Genomic DNA, 18,745 nt, shown 5'->3' on the forward strand with positions numbered 1-18,745 from the left:
AAAAAAGGAACTCTGATACAAATACAACAGCTAGAAGGTCAACAGCCCAGTGCTTAATAGCAAAGGCAGACTAGTGAACCACATTACTCAACCTAGGATACAGATTATCAACAACATTTGAAACTCAGATTAACAGGAACAAATAAGGTACCGGAGTGGGAAGCATTTTTACAGCCAGTAACAAAAGTTTTCATCTTTGCTTAAATAAGACTTCAAAAGGATTCCACATATCAACTAATAAGTGAGTTCATCAAAAAAAAAAAAAAAAAAAAAAGATTAACTTTAAGAAATGCAAGGCAGGGCTTCCCTGGTGGAGCAGTGGTTAGGAGTCTGCCTGCCAATGCAGGGGACATGGGTGAGTGCCCTGGTCCTGGAAGATCCCACATGCCGTGGAGCAACTGGGCCCTTGTGCCACGACTACTGAGCTTGCGCTCTAGAGCCCACGAGCCACAACTACTGAGCCCACGTGCCACAACTACTGAAGCCCGCGAAACTAGAGCCTGTGCTCCACAACAAGAGAAGCCACCGTAATGAGAGGGCTGTGCACCGCAACGAAGAGTAGCCCCTAAACTACTTTTTAGCCCGCAACTAAAAAGAAAGCCCGCGCACAGCAACGAAGACCCAATGCAGCCAAAAATAAATAAATAAATTTATTTTTAAAAAAAGAGAAAGAAATGCAAGGCACAGTGACCACACTTCTGATCTGTTTCAAGATGAATCAGCATTTTCTACCTGAGCAAGTAGAATGCAGTTAGCACTTGGGTGATTTTAAAGACTCTTAACAGTTGCCTTTAATTGGCTGATGAAATAGCAGAACAGTGTGGCTGAAAGCCAATGTTTATTTTTACACGTTACCTGTTTTATTAATGGGACTGTGGGCCACTGGGCCTCCAGGAACACACAAATATATTTAAATATCCCACACTGTAATTAAGAGGCGCAGAGAGGATTAGAGCAAATTAAGCGGCTGTTGTACTTGCCATTGGTTTAGTCAAGGCCAGGCATTTTGATGCTCTCATGGCAGAACCTGGCAAGTTTTACTTCAGAAATCTACAAAATATGGAATATATTTTCTTGCAGAGCAAGGGTTTTAATAAATGGGTCTCTCCCCCAAAATAAAAAGTATACATAAATAAAAACATCCCAAGTGAATGCTCCTACAGTGAAAGAAGAGATTCCCTTAGCCAGAAAAGGAAAAATGTATCAACAATAGTGTCAGTTAAAGAAACTGGATCTTGAGATCTATGAATAAGGGACTCAAAATGAATCAAACTTCCATGTAACTCTCATCCAGACACAGGGCTTTCTTCTCCTAGGTGAGTCAGAACTTCTGCCTGAGTTTTTTAAAGGGAATAAAAATAAAGTGATCACCCAACAGATGACCTGTTCAATAACTAAAGCATCAGAAATATCTGCAGAAACGGAGAACAGATCCTTTTAAGCAAAGACTAGAGTATAGGTTCCTAAGCCAGCAGTGTTTCATTTTTTTGGTTTGATTTTACCAAATCCATTGTAACTAAATGTTAGCTTAATTTTAAAATAGTACATGTAAGTAGACTTTTTGCTTTGATTGCTCAGAATCAACATTACCATGCTTGAGATTACTGCCAGTGCTGGTCTCCTATGAATCTTCATATCAAAGAAAAAGCAAAATGGAATGAGGGCAGGGCAAAATGGAATGAAATCTGGAAACACAGTGTTTTGACCCAAGCAGAGGACAACATTGCCTTTGCCCTAGCAACTCTGGAGAAGCGCTTAAAAAAGACAAGAAAGAAGATCTGAGTACTTACGAGGACCCTGGACTTGCAGTGGGAGGGGGGCCTGAAGAAATGAAAGAAAAACAAAAGAAACAGTCAGTCTGGGTTATAGGAGGGTGAACATCAGGACAGTCAAGCCATTACGGACTAAAGTTCTCAGCCACCCCGAGGTGATATTTATTTTTCTGGAATTTATTATTTTGCTCCAGCTCCCCCAACCACCTCTATGAAAAAACATACCAGTGAGACTGTGTCTATATCCCACAGTTCAGAGCCTGAAAAATGCTAAGACAAGGGCTAAAAAATGAGTCAGAGTAGGCATCCTCACGAGATGCAGCGAGTTTCAGTGGGAGGCTGAATGAGCACCAGGACGTTCATTGCAACAGCAGGCAGGGGTCTGTGATGGCAGCTGGACAGAAAAGGGGCCTGAGTGCTGGAAATCTTCCCAGCTTCTCTGGACAAGGAACATTCTTGTTGAGAAGAATTCACTGATGCGGTGACTTAGAATTGGGGCTGAGGTCAGACCTATCTGGACCCTGCTCCTGCTCTGCAGTTTACTGGCTGGGTGACCGTGAACATCGTACTTAAATGCTGGGCCTTGGTTTACTTATTTCTAAAATGGGTACAGGAGGACCAGCTTCTGTGTTGCTGGGCACACCCAGGACCTCCTCACCCCCGCGGAGGCTGAGGGCCGAAGGCCATCCCCAGTAGGAAGCTGCTTACCGAACTTGACAAACAAGACTCCAGTGGTAGAAACCACCTTCTTGCCGTTCGTCGCCACGCACTGGAAGTAGCCCGTGTCTGTGGTGTCGAGGTTTCTAATCCGTAGCCGAGAGCCATAGTTGGTTGCCCGAAAGGAGATCCTCCGGGGCTCCTGGACCACAGGTGCATCGTTTTTGAACCAGCGGATAGTGGGAGGCGGATTCCCAGAGACTTTGCAGTGCAGTTCTGCCGTCTGCCCCAGGGACGTGGTGATGTTATTCATCGGTTCATCGAGCGCCAGGTAAGACTCTGTGCACAGGGAGAAGCAGGCAGGTGAGAGGGGCAGACTGCTGGAGAGTACCTCCAAGCAACCCAAACTCAACTCTGTGTGCCCCAGACCACAGAGAGACTGAACAGGAGCGGCATGGTGGAGACAGACAAGGGATGGTTGAAATCATCCCTTTACCGAGACCCTGTGACTACTAAACAATTACCCATAGAGTCTGCTGCTTGGAAGGAAATTTGTTACTAACCATGGTATAAAACCCAAAGTTTTCAAATGACAATGTGGTACCCATGGATACATTTCTTGGCCAAGACAAGATGAGCTTTTGTGTTTCGGAGTATAAAAAAAAAAATACATGCTTCTTGTTACAAACTCAAACAATACAGTGAAAAAGAAAAAGAAGTAAAATTTACATCATCCCGAAATGACATCCCTCTTAACATTCTGGCAAAGATCCTACCAGTTTGTCCACTTTTGATAAGAGAGAAAGTATGAAAAACTGGAAAGGTAGGAGCAATATATTTATATCCACATGGCCCAAGACTGGGAAGGATGCTGAAAATCTTCCTGTCAGTGATGATATAATAAGGGTTATGAAGGCCAGGCTGCTGGCAGACAAAGTGGTGAGAGGCAATGAAATATGTTACTCATGTCAACCGCAACACATTACAATATATTATTCTATGCATTCAATTTTTAATTGAGATATAATTTATATTGTATGAAACGTATCAGTCTTAATTGCACAGCCCCACGAGCCTTGACAAATGCATGTACCCATGTAACCGATGCCCCTATCAAGATATAGAACAACAGAACATCATCAGTATCCCGAAAGTACCCCCAAGATCCTTAGTAGTGAATCCCTGCTCCACCCCGTCTACCTGGCAAAACTGTGAGAGGATTAAAATTAAATCAGATGAAAAGCAAAAAAAAAAAAAAATTAAAATTAAATCAGGCAAGGCATGGGAAGCATTTAAACTAGTATATGGCGAAAAGTAAGCACTCATATATATTAATCAGTGATCTATTATTTTTATAATAATAACAACTTCTGTGCAATGCCTTTTACTCTGTCTCCTGTTATCCTCTAATAACCCCGTGAGGTAGGAAAGGCACAGGAAGTATCATGATGCCCAGCTGCAGGGGAGATGTCTCAGAGATTAGCTGACTTGCCCTGTGGTCACACAGTAAGATGTACATTGTGCCCAAAGCTTCTAGCACTAACGACTTTGTGTCCTCAGGCTCAGACTAGCACCTAAACAAAGTTCAACTGAGCCAAGCTGGTTAGTACAGTAGTAAGAACAGATAGACTCTAAGTCCTGCCATATGCCAGGGGCTTTACTTTAGTATTTACCTGCCCTATAACCCCACAAGGGAGGAGGAATTGTCATCGCTGCTCAACAATGAGACCTAGGATCAGAGAGGTTAAGTGACTTGCCCAAGGCCACACAGCTGAGCCAAGGGCTGGTTCAGCTCTCTCTGGCTCAAAAACCTAGCTCTTTCCACCCCATCCGATTGCTTTGGTAGCCTGAGCCACACTGAGGAGGGGAGACAGAATTCAAACTTCTTCCTTAAAGAAGAGCTGGGGTTTACACATATCCACACACCCACAGGGCTGTGATCTTCCCCTGACTCCAGCCAGGATTGTCTGGTTAATGGGTCTAACCTTTAGCTATGTGTTCTGGCTGGTGTTATGGTTTCCCTCCAGAAGCCAGGTACCTCACTGACCTGATATCCTCTGATAGGCCCTTCTCCTTGAGGCTACCTCCTGTTTCCTGTCCTTTCTGTAGCATGGGTCCAGCTTTGAGATGGAGGTGAAACAGGAGGGAAGGGGGCAGGGCACAACCTTTAAAAGAATGACATAGCCATAGGACATGACAAAAAACTGGTTAGAAACAACTAGGTCCAAGATGACAGAAGATTCGACTTCCAGTGGACCTAGAGCCTCATTATACGCTCGTTGTAATATATTACCATCTAAATGACACACCCACCAGTGCCATGACAGTTCTGAGGCTAACCGTAAAAGGCCAAAAAATGGGCAGTGGCCCAATTCCTGGAAATCCCTGCCCCTTCCCCGAAAATAGTTGGAATAATCCTCCCACTCATTAGCATATAAAATTACCCAGCCCATAAAAACTAACCACCCCATGTATCGGGTCCTCTCACCTTCTGAGATGGCCCACACTCTGTCTGTGAAGTCGGTTTCTCTCTAAATAAATCTACTTCTCACCTATCATTTTGTCTCTCACTGAAGTCTTTCTGCGACAAGACATCAAGAACCTGAGCTTCATTAAGTCCTGGGACCAGGTGTGTAATCTCAATTAAAAGACTGGGTTTCAAGTCCCAACCTGGGTTTGGCAGGGTTCGAGTCCTGGTGTGTGGGTTCGAGTCCCAATATGCGTTTAGGCTGGGTTCGAGTCCCAATCTGAGTTGCACGGTTTCAGAGAGGTCTCCACAGTGGTAAGAGGTGCCATCACTCAGGTACTACCACAGCCTGGCTCCCTCTCCCAGATTTCTACCTCCTTTAAATATCAAAGCCAGCCAACATCAACCACACTCCCCAGAGGCCAGGATGGCAGTGTCTAGGTGTGCGTCTCAGGGGTTGACATGACTGTTGAGTTTTAGTCAAGAAAACAAAAGTCAATTCTACTTTATTTCTTTGGTTCTTCCCCCATAGGAAGTTGCTACTGAAATCCCAGCAAGCTTTTTGGCCAAGCCCTCATAGCGTAAAATATAAAAGGATGAGCTGGAACTTTAAACTGTTTCTTTTGCCTCCAAACCCCAGTTACTTTGCATGATACTACAATCACAGACACACAGTTCTTCAAATTTTTTCTTCTAGGAACATAAATTAGCCCAGAGACAGAGAGTTCTATAACTGGGCGGAGTATTTCAAGTATTCTCTGAAGGTGTACTCAAATTTATTGAAAACAAATTAGTATGGGTTGATCCATCAGACGAAATCAACCCTCACAAACTCTGAAGCTAGAATGTCTGAATTTGCATCCTGGTTCTGCTACTTATCAGCTGTGTGACCTTGGGCAAGTTATTTAACCTCTCTGTGTCTCAAATTTTGTTACCTGTGAAATTAGTACAATAATTATATCTCCCTCATAGGGCTACTGTGAGGATTATATTAATTAATACATGGAAAGTACTTTGAATAGGGTCTGGCACGGAGCAAACAGCATGTGAAAGTTTCTGCTATAATATTAGCTATTTTTTTCTTTTCTTTTTCTCACAAATAACTTATGCCTAAAAATGGGGAATGATTATCCATCGAACTGATTGGTTTCCTGGCCATGTCCAGTCCTGACTTTACAGGACAGATCTGAGGGATGAGGCCACCTGCCCAAGATCACATAACTAACACACTGCAGGAGAGAGTGGTTAATTTGTCCGTGAAGTTCTATATCATATCTACCTAAAACAAAAACAAGGGGGCTTCCCTGGTGGCGCAGTGGTTGAGAGTCCGCCTGCCGATGCAGGGGACACGGGTTCGTGCCCCGGTCCGGGAAGATCCCACATGCTGCAGAGCGGCTAGGCCCGTGAGCCACGGCTGCTGAGCCTGCGCATCCAGAGCCTATGCTCTGCAACGGGAGAGGCCACAACAGTGACAGGCCCACGTACCAGAAAACAAAAACAAAAACAAAAAACAACAAGGGTTACAGGGCATCTTGAAATCAGTGTAATAGCTGGCTCAGGCAGTATGTTTCCAGGGAGAACAAAGGAAATGTAAACAAATCTTTGTGTCTACTGAACAAAGGAGCCTTGCCATAAACACAGGGAATTTGGTTCTAACTTTTTAGTGATAAAGAATAATATTCAATTTATTCGCCATCTGTAGCTGCTCACTTAATAAGTAAAACAAGCAAATGATCTGGTCCTCAGTTTGGCAAAGACTGGAAGCATCAGAAACACATTTGGCCTAAACAACACGAAAGCATTTTGTGACTGGAATAAAATAAAATAAAAACGCATGTCTGAATCATTGCTATCAGCCTTGTTGTTAACAAGCCTCTGGCCGTGATCCATTCTCTTCACAGAACTATCTGGATCCTCCTGGAGCAGCCTCATGGGCCACATTAGGGGACCCACTCTCTGTTCTACACCCAGCACTGGCATGGCCATTGCAGGTTATGGACTAGTCATTTCTTTCAGAGAACACTTGGGCATCCCAGCGAAGCTGCCCAGGGCAGAGGAAATCTGTAAACTGGACCTGATACCAGTTTGCCACCACCTAGCTGCAACTGGGCTTTGGAGTCATGATCTATTACATGGGCCTGTGCGGTCTGCACCTCCTGAAATAGTGTAAGTTTCCATATGGGCCTCAGCTACAGAAGCACTGGATGGCAGTGTGGACTAAGAATGCCGCCTGCCATATCAGTAAACAAGATGTGGTGGCCATTGAGCCGTCAGCCACTACAGCTGAATTCCTCTACCACCACCCCCCAACCCCAATGGTACATCCTGAAAGGATTCAGGATGGAGAAAAAAAAGAGATTACTGGCCCTAGATAGTTAAGCTGCATAGCAAAGGAATAATTTCATTAAGTCCAGGCTCTTGCATCTCCCCCTACAGAAGAGCACTAAATTCATTCATTAAATTGAGATATCCGGTTTTTCTTTAATTAGCAGTAATCTTTTGATGTTCCGACTACCTGGTTTTGTCGTTGTTGTTCATTTGGTTTTGGGGGATTTATTTTTGGTAAAGTTCCTATATGTCCTTGCTCCTCCCATACCTCTTTGAAACTGTCCCTGAGAGCTACCTAAGAGGCTGTATCCCGGGCTTAAGTCTTCAGTAAGTCTGCCAAATAAAACAATTGTCAGCTTTTAGGTTGTGCAGCTTTTTCAGTCGACAGCAGACAGCAGGTACTGAGTCTGAATGCCAGAAAAAGCATTTTGGCCTGTACGTTTAAGCCTGGCTATTCATACTGTTAAAAAAAGGCCCAGGGCTTCCCTGGTGGTGCAGTGGTTGAGAGTCCGCCTGCCGACGCAGGGGACGCAGGTTCATGCCCCAGTCCGGGAAGATCCCACATGCCGCGGAGCGGCTGGGCCCGTGAGCCATGGCCGCTGGGCCTGCGCATCCGCAGCCTGTTCTCTGCAACGGGAGAGGCCACAACAGTGAGAGGCCCGTGTACCGCAAAAAAAAAAAAAAAAAAAAGGCCCAAAGTGGAGTCACTTGTGCTTAGTCCACATCACCAAACCGAGACTTAATACCTAACTTAATTACACTTTCAACCTCTCCCAGGAATGGACTCTTAAACCAATCAATCTGGAATTACCTAGTCAGCACTAATGAGGTTATCTGCCTGATAGACCCCTGCTGTGCCCTAAAAGTGACCTTGTCACAAACAATCTACTCTTTGCTAGGAACAACCCTGTTCTGCCCCTTTCTGCCTATATAAGTCTTTCATTTTGTACAGCTCTTCAGAACTCCTTTCTATCTGCTAGATGGGATGCTGCCTGATTCATGAATTGTTGAATAAAACCAAAAAGATTTAAAAAATTTGTTCACTTGCATTTTGTTTTTTAACAATATTTTTTTTCAGTGGCTTTATTCAATACCTCTGACAATGTGTGCTTGAGCTGTGGAAGCTTTCTCATCCTTCTTTCCCTGCTTTTGTGGACCACAAATGTTGAGATGGCAGACTGGTAAGTGGGAGGTGGGATATAATCTGGCTGGAGAGAGAAAAAAATTCCAATTCTGCTGACTCCACCTCCAGCTCTGTGTCTCTGAATGAACTATGTCTCCCAGTGGGGGTACTAGTAATAATGATGATGGTGACAATGACAATGATGATGATACAATATAATGATGATAATAGTTAACATCTATAGGGTACTTATTACCATGGCAGGTGTTGTTACAAACCATTATTATTGTCCTCATTTTATACATGAGATATCTAAGGCACAGGGATGGTAAAAAAGCCATCCAAGATCACATAGTAAGTAGAAGTGAGACAAAACAATTATTGATTCACATTTAGATTGATTTAGATTTCAGTCTAAATCCCAGCAAATTATTTTGTGAATATTGACAAACTGATTCTAAAGTTTATATGAGAGGCAAAAGACCCAGAATAGCCAACATAATACTGCAGGAGAAGAACAAAGCTGGAGGACTGACACTACCCAACTTCAAGACTTGCTATAAAGCTACAGTAATCAAGACAGTGTGATACTGGTGAAAGAATAGACAAATAGACCGATGAAAGAGAATAGACAGCCCAGAAATAGAGTCCAGTGGACTACCTATATATAATCAACTGATCTTTGACAAAGAAGCAAAGTTACCACAAAGGAGCAAAGACAGTCTTTTCAACAAATAGTGCTGAAACAACTGTACATCCACATGCAAAAATGAATCTAGACACAGCCCTTACACCCTTCACAAAAATTAACTCAAAATGGATCACAGACCTAAACATAAGATGCAAAATTACAAAATTCCTGGAAGATAACATAGGAGAAAACCCAGATGATCTTGAGTATGGAATTGACTTTTTAGCTATGACAACAAAGATATGATCTATGAAATAAATAAATGATAAACTGGACTTTATTAAAATTTAAAATGTCTGTTCTGCAAAAGACAATATCAACAGAATGAGAAGACAAGCCACAGACTGGGAGAAAACATTTGCAAAAGACACATCTGATAAAGTACCAAAATATACAAAGAACTCTTAAAACTCAACCATAAGAAAGCAACCCCAATAAAAAATGGGCCAATACTTTAACAGATACCTCACCAAAGAAGAAAAATGGCAAAGAGACATATGAAAAGATGTTCCACATCATATGTCATCAGGGAAACGCAAATTAAAACAATGAGTTACACTAAACACCCATTAGAATGATCAAAATCCAGAACATTGACATTAGCAAATGCTGGTGAAGACATGGAGCAACAGGAACTCTCTCTCATTGCTGGTGGGAACGCAAAATGTTACAGCTACTTTGGAAGATAGTTTGGCAGTTTCTTACAAAAATAAAAATACTTTTACCATATGATCCAGCAATCTCACTCCTTGGTATTTACCCAAAGTAGTTGAAAACATGTCCACACAAAACCCTGCGCATGGATGTTTGTAGCTTTATTCACAATTGCCAAAAGCTGGAAGCAAACAAGCTGTCCCTCAGTAGGTAAATGGATAAACTGTAGTACATCTAGACTATGGAATATTATTCAGTGCTAAAAGGAAATGAGCTATCAAGCCATGAAAACACATAAAGGAAGCATAAATACATATTACTAAGTAAAAGAAGCCAATCTTAAAAGGCTACATATGGCATGATTCCAATTATAGGACATTCTGGAAAAGGTAAAACTTTAGACAGTAGAAATATCAATGGTTACCAGAGACTGGGGGGTGGGGGGGGAATGAATGGGCAGATCACAGAGGATTTTTAGGGCAGTGAAAATACTCTCTCTGATTCTATAATGGTGGATACATGTCATTATACATTTGTCTAAATCCATGGAACGTACAACACAAGAGTGAGCTATAATGTAAACTATGAACTTTGGGTGATTATGATGTGTCAATGTAATTTCACCAGTTTTAACAGATGTACGACTCTGGTGGGGAATGTTGATAACGGGAGAGATTATGCATGTAAAGGGGCAGGGCGTATACAAAAAAATCTCTGTATCTTCCCTTCAATTTTGCTGTGAACCTAAAACTTCTCTGAAAGAAAATCGTTAGGGCTTCCCTGGTGGCGCAGTGGTTAAGAATCCATCTGTCACCGCAGGGGACACGGTTTCGAGCCCTGGTCCGGGAAGATCCCACCTGCCGCGGAGCAACTAAGCCCGTGCGCCACAACTACTGAGCCTGCACTCTAGATCCCGCGTGCCACAACTACGGAGACCACATGCCACAACTACTGAAGCCCACACGCCTAGAGCCCGTGCTCCGCAACAAGAGAAGCCACTGCAATGAGAAGCCCGTGCACCGCAACGAAGAGTAGCCCCCACTCAATGCAGCTAAAAGAAAGCCCGCGTGCAGTAATGAAAACCTAATGCAGCCAAAAATAAATTTTAATTAATTAATTTAAAAAACAGTAGTTCTTTAAAAAAAAAAATCTTTAAAAAATTATTTTGGCTCCAGAGTCCTTGTTCCAGGACAGAAGTTCTCAAACCCCTTGGTTTCAGAACCCCCTATACACTCTTTAAAATATTGAGGACCCCCAAGAGAAAATTTTAAAATATTTGTTTACTAATTTATTTGAAAATAATCTCATTACTTAACAAATATTGTCATGAAAAATAACTATATTCCCCCCTGCACCCCCTGATACACATGCAAATAGTGAGAAGAGTGGCACTGTTTTCTATTGTCATTGATCTATCATTTGGCTTAAGACCAGACAGCTGGACTCTCCTCTTTCTGCATTCAATCTTTTGAGATATGTTGTTTTGGTTGAAGTATACGAAGAAAATCTGGCTTCATACAGTTGGAAAAGAGAGGGGTATTTTTATAGCCTTCTCAGATAATTTAGGATAGTATTCTTTGATACTAAACCAAAATTTGACAAATGGTAGTTTCTTTTGTTTTTTTTGACATTTTTAAATTGAAGTATAGTTGATTTACAATGTTTCAGGTGTACAGCAAAGTGATTCAGTTATATATATATATATATTCTTTTTCAGTTTTTTCCATTATAGGTTATTACAAAATATTGAAGATAGTATGCTGTGTTATACAGTAAGTCCTTGTTGTTTATTTTATATATAGTAGTGTGTATATGTTAATCCCAAACTCCTAATTTATCCCTCCCCCCCTTCCCTTTTGGTAACCATAAGTTTGTTTTCTATGTTTGTGAGTCTATTTCTGTTTTGTAAATAAGTTCATTTGTATCATTTTTTTAGATTTCACATATAAGTGACATCATATGATATTTACCTTTCTCTGTTTGGCTTATTTCACTTAGTATGATAATCTCTAGGTTCATCCATGTTGCTGCAGATGGCATTATTTCTTTCTTTTTTAATGGCTGAGTAATATTCCATTGTACATATATTCCACATCTTTATCCATCATCTGTCAGTGTATATTTAGGTAGCTTCCATGTCTTGGCTATTGTAAACAGTGCTGCTATGAACATTGAGGTGCATGTATCTTTTCTGGATATAGGCCCAGGAGTGGGATCGCTGGATCATATGGTAACTCTATTTTTTGTTTTTTAAGGAACTTCCACACTGTTTTCCATAGCGGCTGCACCAACCAATACATTGCCATCAACAGTGCAGGAGGGTTCCCTTTTCTCCACACCCTCTCCAGCAGACAAATGGTAGTTTCTTACAGAATAGTTGTGATGTGAAATCTGAAACCATACCAGTGAATTTTTCATAATCTGTTATATTAAAATGGATTGATTTATCTTGCACGTTGAACAGATCTTTTATCCATGTATGATTTTTTAACACCATGCCCTGTTCATTTAGAAAACATTGGTTCAGAGTTACATAGATCTTCCAGATATGAACACATTTAATCATGTAATATAGAAAAATCACATTCATTAGTATCACCATCTATCTCATTAGTAAAGATGGGGAAACTGTCAAGCTCTTGGTGGTGGCTAAAAGTTTTCCAAATTTCAAATTTTTGCTGGAAAGCTCAAATTTTATTATTGGCAACTAATACTATCTCCTGTTTCCTTCAAGTGTCAGGCTCGTTTTGTTTATTTTCAAGAATAATTAACCATAGCTTGATTGTCAATCATTCTTTCAAGTAATAAAATGCTTTTCTTTGTGACAACCATAGTGTTTCACCAGTCAGCACGACTGCTTATATATACTTCCCATTTTGCCATACAAAATATTTAAAAAGACATGTACCTCATGGGTCAAGATTTTTTTTTTTTTTTTTTTTTTGCGGTACGCGGGCCTCTCACTGTTGTGGCCTCTCCCATTGCGGAGCGCAGGCTCCGGACGCGCAGGCTCAGCGGCCATGGCTCACGGGCGCAGCCGCTCCGCGGCATGTGGGATCTTCCCGGACCGGGGCACGAACCTGTGTCCCCTGCATCGGCAGGCAGACTCTCAACCACTGCGCCACCAGGGAAGCCCATGGGTCAAGATTTAGTTAATAATTTTTGCTGCTTCATCAAAGATATTCTTAAGTGCAATTGGCTTTCCTTTTTTTAAAATTGAAGTAGAGTTGATGTACAACATTATATAAGTTACAGGTGTACAATATAGTGATTCACAATTTTGGCTTTTTTTTTCTAAACTAAAGGGTGTGGTGGTGGAGAATACAGTAATTTCTAGTACAGTTTAGTACAGTTTGTTACCACTGTTTTGACTCATGCTTAGGCTCCAGAATTTTTACCTACCATTGCTTTTACACTATCAAGATGGGTAAACTGCAGTTCAGAGAACTTAAAGACCTATCCTAGGCCTGTCCCAACTAATCAAAGCTAAATCCAGGATTTGGACTCCAAGCTCAATGCTCTTTCCATCACACTCCACAGCTGCCCTCTGCCACCCCTATGGGTATTGGACCAGTGTGAGGTTCTCAGAACAAAATGATTTAGCTCAAGTCCTGAATACCATAAGCTAGGCTTGCATGGTCTGTTTTCTATTTCTGAATAAGCGACTTGGGATTTGGGGGCAATCCTAAGTGATTTTTGTAGATCTGGGCAAAAGTTTGGGACTCTGAATTAAAAAAAAGATATTTATGCTTCTTAAAATGTATGAAAAGAAAATGCCAGGGTTCTTTCAGTACCACCATTTCCTCCATTACCCACAGAAAGTGATGATCATAGCTAACATTTTTCTGAGCATTTACAAGGTTCCAGGCACCATTTTAAGCACCTTGTACACATTAACTTATTTAATCTTGAAAACAATCCTGAGGTAGACACTATTCTTACCCTTTTTTCAGAGATAAGGAAATGAGACACAGAGAGGTTAAGTAATTGCCCAAAGTCATGCAGTTAGAAAGTGGCAGAGCCAGGACCCAAACCCAGACCTTTGGACACAAGAGACCGTAATATTAGCCAATGCACCGTTTCCCAGTAAACCCACACTTTAGTCTTTCATTGTTTCCTATTACCCCGACCAGGACTATGGAATAGTCTTGCCCTTTTTAATGAGTCCATCCAGCAGTAGACAATACCCACTGGTACTGAGAACAACTAATCACTACCACTTTCTTATGCTGTAAGTGGAAGCCATCATGGAGAAGGAGCTTTTAAAATACACCACAGGCATTGTTCATCCTGACGCTTAATCAACTTAAGAAGTGAACTGCGAGAAAGAAGAAGTTAGTTTATGAGCTCTCTGGGAATTGAGACTCTATTTCCTCCTTTTCGTAGTCCCCCCAAGCACTCCATGTGTTAGATGGTGAACTTCGTAGGCATTTAATAAATGCTGGTTGATTAAGTAAATGGAAGGCTCAAGTGTATTTCAGGCAAATGAGCTTTGGAGACACCCCATTTATTACTCACCCATTTGACAAGACGTCACATTCACAAATCCCTCCCAACATTTATTACTTAATTTTCAAAGTGCCCTCCCCTTCCCCACAGGGAGGGAGGCGGGGCCAAGAGTTATATTGCCATTCTGACAGGTGAGAGAAACCCAGATATAAAAAGTTTAACAGTCCTTTGCCATGGCAACCCAGCCAGTCAGCCAGGGAGCCAGTCACAATTAGGCTCAGGGCCTGCATCTCAGTATCAAAGAGGCACATGCCAAATTCTAGTCCCCTTCAGGACCGATCCTATTCAGAAGAGGGTGGGGGTTCCCGACATGAAATAAAATGCTTAGCTAAACATAAAGGAAGGCTGCCAAACATGGTTAGGTCATCGCATTTGACTTTGAGAGAACATTCTGTTCATGCTATCAACCTGCATTCACTTTCAGCACACTTCACCATAAATATTTCTGACTCACTATCTCAGGAAATATTTTTTATCTTAATAAACTCAATGCAAAACATAATCTAAATCGGCTTGCACATTCTTGACTCAGAGCCACAAGCTGCATTTAATAAAAATCAGTGGAAATAGCAGGGGACTTCTGAATAACCGCAGTTCGTTATCTGACATGAGGCTGCTGGGAAGTTCCGAACACACGGAGAGCAGGAGGTCGGTAAGCTGAAGGTATGGAGAGAGCCAGAGACCACCGGATGACCCCACTTGGTGGATCTTAATTTCCACTGATGAGCTTCACTCGAGGCGCTATTCGTGACAATGAAATGCGGCATGGTAATTAAGAACATGGCTCTGGAGTTGGACTGCTTGGCCCCACATTTGAGTACCACCTCTCACTTGCTGTTTTTTTAACCTCCCTTAGCCTCAGTTTCCTCAACTGTAAAATGGGGCTAATAACTCTCTAGTTACCCTAAAGTGTTGCTGTGGAGGTTAAATGAGATCGTCTTTCTCTGAAACATCAAAAACATTCACTACAGGGAGCTAGAGCCAGAGATTCTCAACCCTCGTGGAACATCGCTATCACCTAAGGAATAATAATTAAAAAAACTCCACTGACACCTGGGTCTGACCCCTAGAAATTCACATTTAATTGATCCTGGGTGGAGTTCAGGTATAAGCATTTTCTTAGATGCTCCCCAAATGATTCTCCTCAGCAGGCAATGTAAACGTAGAACACTTGGCTAGAGCAATTATAGCTACCACTTTCTGACCACTGATTCTTACCTGGTTTCCTGCCAAGCCCTGTTTTCACTGCTCAAAATCTCCAGAAAGATTCTCCACTACATTCCTCATTGTCCAGAAGAAGAAACCAGCACTGAGACATTAAGCACGTTGCCTAAGGTCACATGACTGATCAAGAGTGAAACCACATCTCCAACCAAGACTTTTGCCTTGAACTGGCCAGTCTTCAAGCCTACGTCTTCAGTCAGGGAAAGAGATGGCTCGATGAAGATAAACATTTTCTGGCTGAACAAAGCTGCTGTAGACCAGGGGGCATGATGGTTAAAAGTCAAAACAAACAAACAAAAAAACCCCAGCAAAGCCAACACTCACATTTTCTTAAAAGTTCAAGTACTAAAGCGTCAAGCTGAGCTCAGCCTTGTGACCTCTGAGTAACAAGGGTAGGTTTAAAGAGTGTCCATAGCTACAGTGAACCAGGTACCTTTAAAAAGCAAAAGCAGTAGTAGGTGGGGGCATTATCTCAGAATAAAGAAGAGGACTCTAAGGGGAGTAAATTAAGCTTATGACAAACTAAACAAAAAGCATGTCCATAGCACCAAAGACAACAAATGGTCAACGAAGCAGCTCCTTCTGGGGGAGGAAACTCACATACATCAGAAATGGTTCTGCAAATGTGCACTTAGAGCAAACCTCCTGTAAATCTGGACTAACGGAAAACAGAGCCACCTTTATAGGTTCTTCCTTAGGAAGCACAGAAACTACACCTACTATTTAGAGGCTTGTTTTAAAGAATAGGTCATTTTTACAAGTAGGCCAATTGTATGTAAATAGACCCTTAAAAGCTCAGGGAAACTACATTTTCCTCTTAAGTAGTTAAGATTTACAAAGAATGAGAGTGGCTGGCCTCCAGGCTTTAGATTACTTTGTGTCCCAGCTATAATTAATAAAGGTAGGAGGAGAGGGGAATAAACATGTGCTGAACACTGATTCTATCAGGCACTTTACATATATTACTTTATTTTATCCTTTCCAAAACCCTGTCATGTCTGTAGGTTTTTCTAGCCTCGCCTAAGGAAGATACCAAGGCTTATAGAGGTTTTAACATAACTAGGTCAGGGCTGGGATTGGACCCCGTTCTCCCCAACATCCTCCTGTTCCCACTCCCAACTTGTCCCATCTCAATGTACTGTATCATTAAGAACTTCTTCCACCATCAACTCACCTGAATCCATCTGGATGATACCTCCTTGTCATGCAAAGATGCTGTGATCATTACCTTCCCTCATTTTTTACTCCTGGAGCACGTTATCTGATGGGATCATTGGCAACTGCCAACGAAGTTACTCTAGCGACTTTTTTTTTTGGTTATAAACTTTTGTGGACTTTGGTGGTTCATTTGAGTATCCATTCTACTTGACCACGATGTTTGAACCATTTTTATTATTTGGGGGTATCATTTTATTACTTCATGTTGATCCTATGTGCATATTTCATTTAAATTTGGAAATAATACGAATACTTAGAAATGATGAGCAGAAACACACTTAACCATAAGAACAATGACTTGATTTTGATATGATTATCTTCTTCTAACTGAAATTCACAAGGATACAAGGTTTCTGGCTTGAGAACTGGTCCCTGCATCTTAGAGAAATAGTCCCGATCTTGTTTCCGGCTCCCTAGGTCTTCATCCATTCTAACTGTAACGTGGCCATTTTTTTTTTAACTAACCCACCTCTCCTGTCCTTCCTCCCCCGCAACCAATTTTCAGCTGAATGCTACGATGGTAAGTAATTCACAGACCTAAGAATTCTTCAGGTACAGGATAGATCTACATCCCAAGGCATCACTAGCAGCTTCTCCCAGCCCTCCAAAACCAAACCAAATAATACCAGCAAAACCACCAGCTATTACCTCATTTCACTATAACTTAGTAAGGCTCTAACTTAAAAACAACAAAAAGAAAAACTTTTGACTCTTGGGCTCTGGCCTGTTGCAAAGGCAACGGATGCACTTTCAGCCCTGCTAGGGAGCCCTGTGTGAGGAAGAAACAAGCCACATTACGGGCCTTCTGAGACCGAGTCACTGTGTATGTCCACTGTCGTGCTGTGAAGAGCAGCTTGGCCAGTCAGAACAAATTCTCAAGCATTCAATGGCTCTAAGTAGAGCCTGAGTGGTTTTCCAAAAAAAAGGTTGCCATTCTGGCCAAGGAATTTCTCTTCCTATGGGGACCACACAGCTATACCCTCTCAGTTTCCTAAAGTCACATCTTGACTGAACAGGACCCGAGTCCCTTTGTGTGCCAGTCAGCCTTCCAACTCCATTCCACAAAGGCCAATATCCCAGTCTCAGGTTTCCCCAGAAAATAAACTTCAGGCAACATGAAAGGGCACACAAACCACTCTTTCCTCCCATCTCCATTCACTGTCCAGGATTTATGTTTCAAATTTTGAAAGCATCTGCTGACCTAACCACATCTCAGATCTCCTGTTAGTAGGGCAGTGCATCAGAGAAGTTCTTGTCACCCGAATGTCCTCTGTTCTGAATGGAGTGGTTTTGCCCTCAAATTTGGAACCAAATTCCTCAAACATGAGAGATTATTGGCTCTACCGCTTTTTCCAGAAACCAGAAAAGTACTAAGCCATCTGGAATGAAAACTGAAGTGGGTAATATTTTCTTAGTAGCAAGTGGCAACAATCAAACACACAAGACTGAACACTGGGGATCAGATCAGGCTTGTTTTGTTGTTATAAGCACCTTAAATCAAGCACAGGTTTGCTCTGGATAGATGTAGAAAATGTTTGATGGCTAACTGAACCAATGGATTTAAGTGCTTATGCTCAAAGATGTCTCCGCCTGGCTACAGAAGCAAACAGTGAAAGTAACAATCATGATCCAGTGTGATCTGAGTACATTTAGCGTGACAGAGGACCACAGAAGAGGGAAACTTAATCTGCTTTCTGGGACAGAGGTGTCAGAGAAGAGTTTCCAAAGGAGGTGAGTTTTTAAAAGGAAGAGATATGGTCCCCGTCCTTCAGGAGCCCCTTAAGATCCTGAAGGAAGGAAGAGGGATCTAATTTGAAAGTACAAGTCAGAGTGAGCGTAAAAGCTAAGTGTGTGGGGCTTCCCTGGTGGCGCAGTGGTTGGGAGTCCGCCTGCCGATGCAGGAGACACGGGTTCGTGCCCCGGTCCGGGAGGATCCCGCGTGTCGCGGAGTGGCTGGGCCCGTGGGCCATGGCCGCTGGGCCTGCGCGTCCGGAGCCTGTGCTCCGCAGCGGGAGAGCCCACAGCAGTGGGGGGCCCACATACTGCAAAAAAAAAAAAAAAAAAAAAGACAACAGTGGCATTGAAGGCGTTCGGGAGAAGGG

The 18,745-nt window shown here is 42.2% G+C and overlaps 1 protein-coding gene across 1 annotated transcript in view; it reads right to left on the minus strand.

Moving 5' to 3' along the window:
• The window catches only part of ROR1 (receptor tyrosine kinase like orphan receptor 1), a 127,574-nt gene extending 124,657 nt beyond the window's left edge, over positions 1-2,917 (minus strand). Inside the window, 3 exon segments of the mRNA XM_024764746.1 lie at positions 1,791-1,821; positions 2,481-2,838; positions 2,840-2,917. Coding sequence (XP_024620514.1) covers positions 1,791-1,821; positions 2,481-2,838; positions 2,840-2,917 — 467 coding nt within the window.
• Positions 2,918-18,745: the final 15,828 nt, after the last annotated feature.

This window comes from Neophocaena asiaeorientalis, unplaced genomic scaffold (genome assembly GCF_003031525.2).
Source record: "Neophocaena asiaeorientalis asiaeorientalis breed wild unplaced genomic scaffold, Neophocaena_asiaeorientalis_V1.1 scaffold135, whole genome shotgun sequence".
In the NCBI taxonomy this organism is placed as follows: Eukaryota; Metazoa; Chordata; class Mammalia; order Artiodactyla; family Phocoenidae; genus Neophocaena; species Neophocaena asiaeorientalis.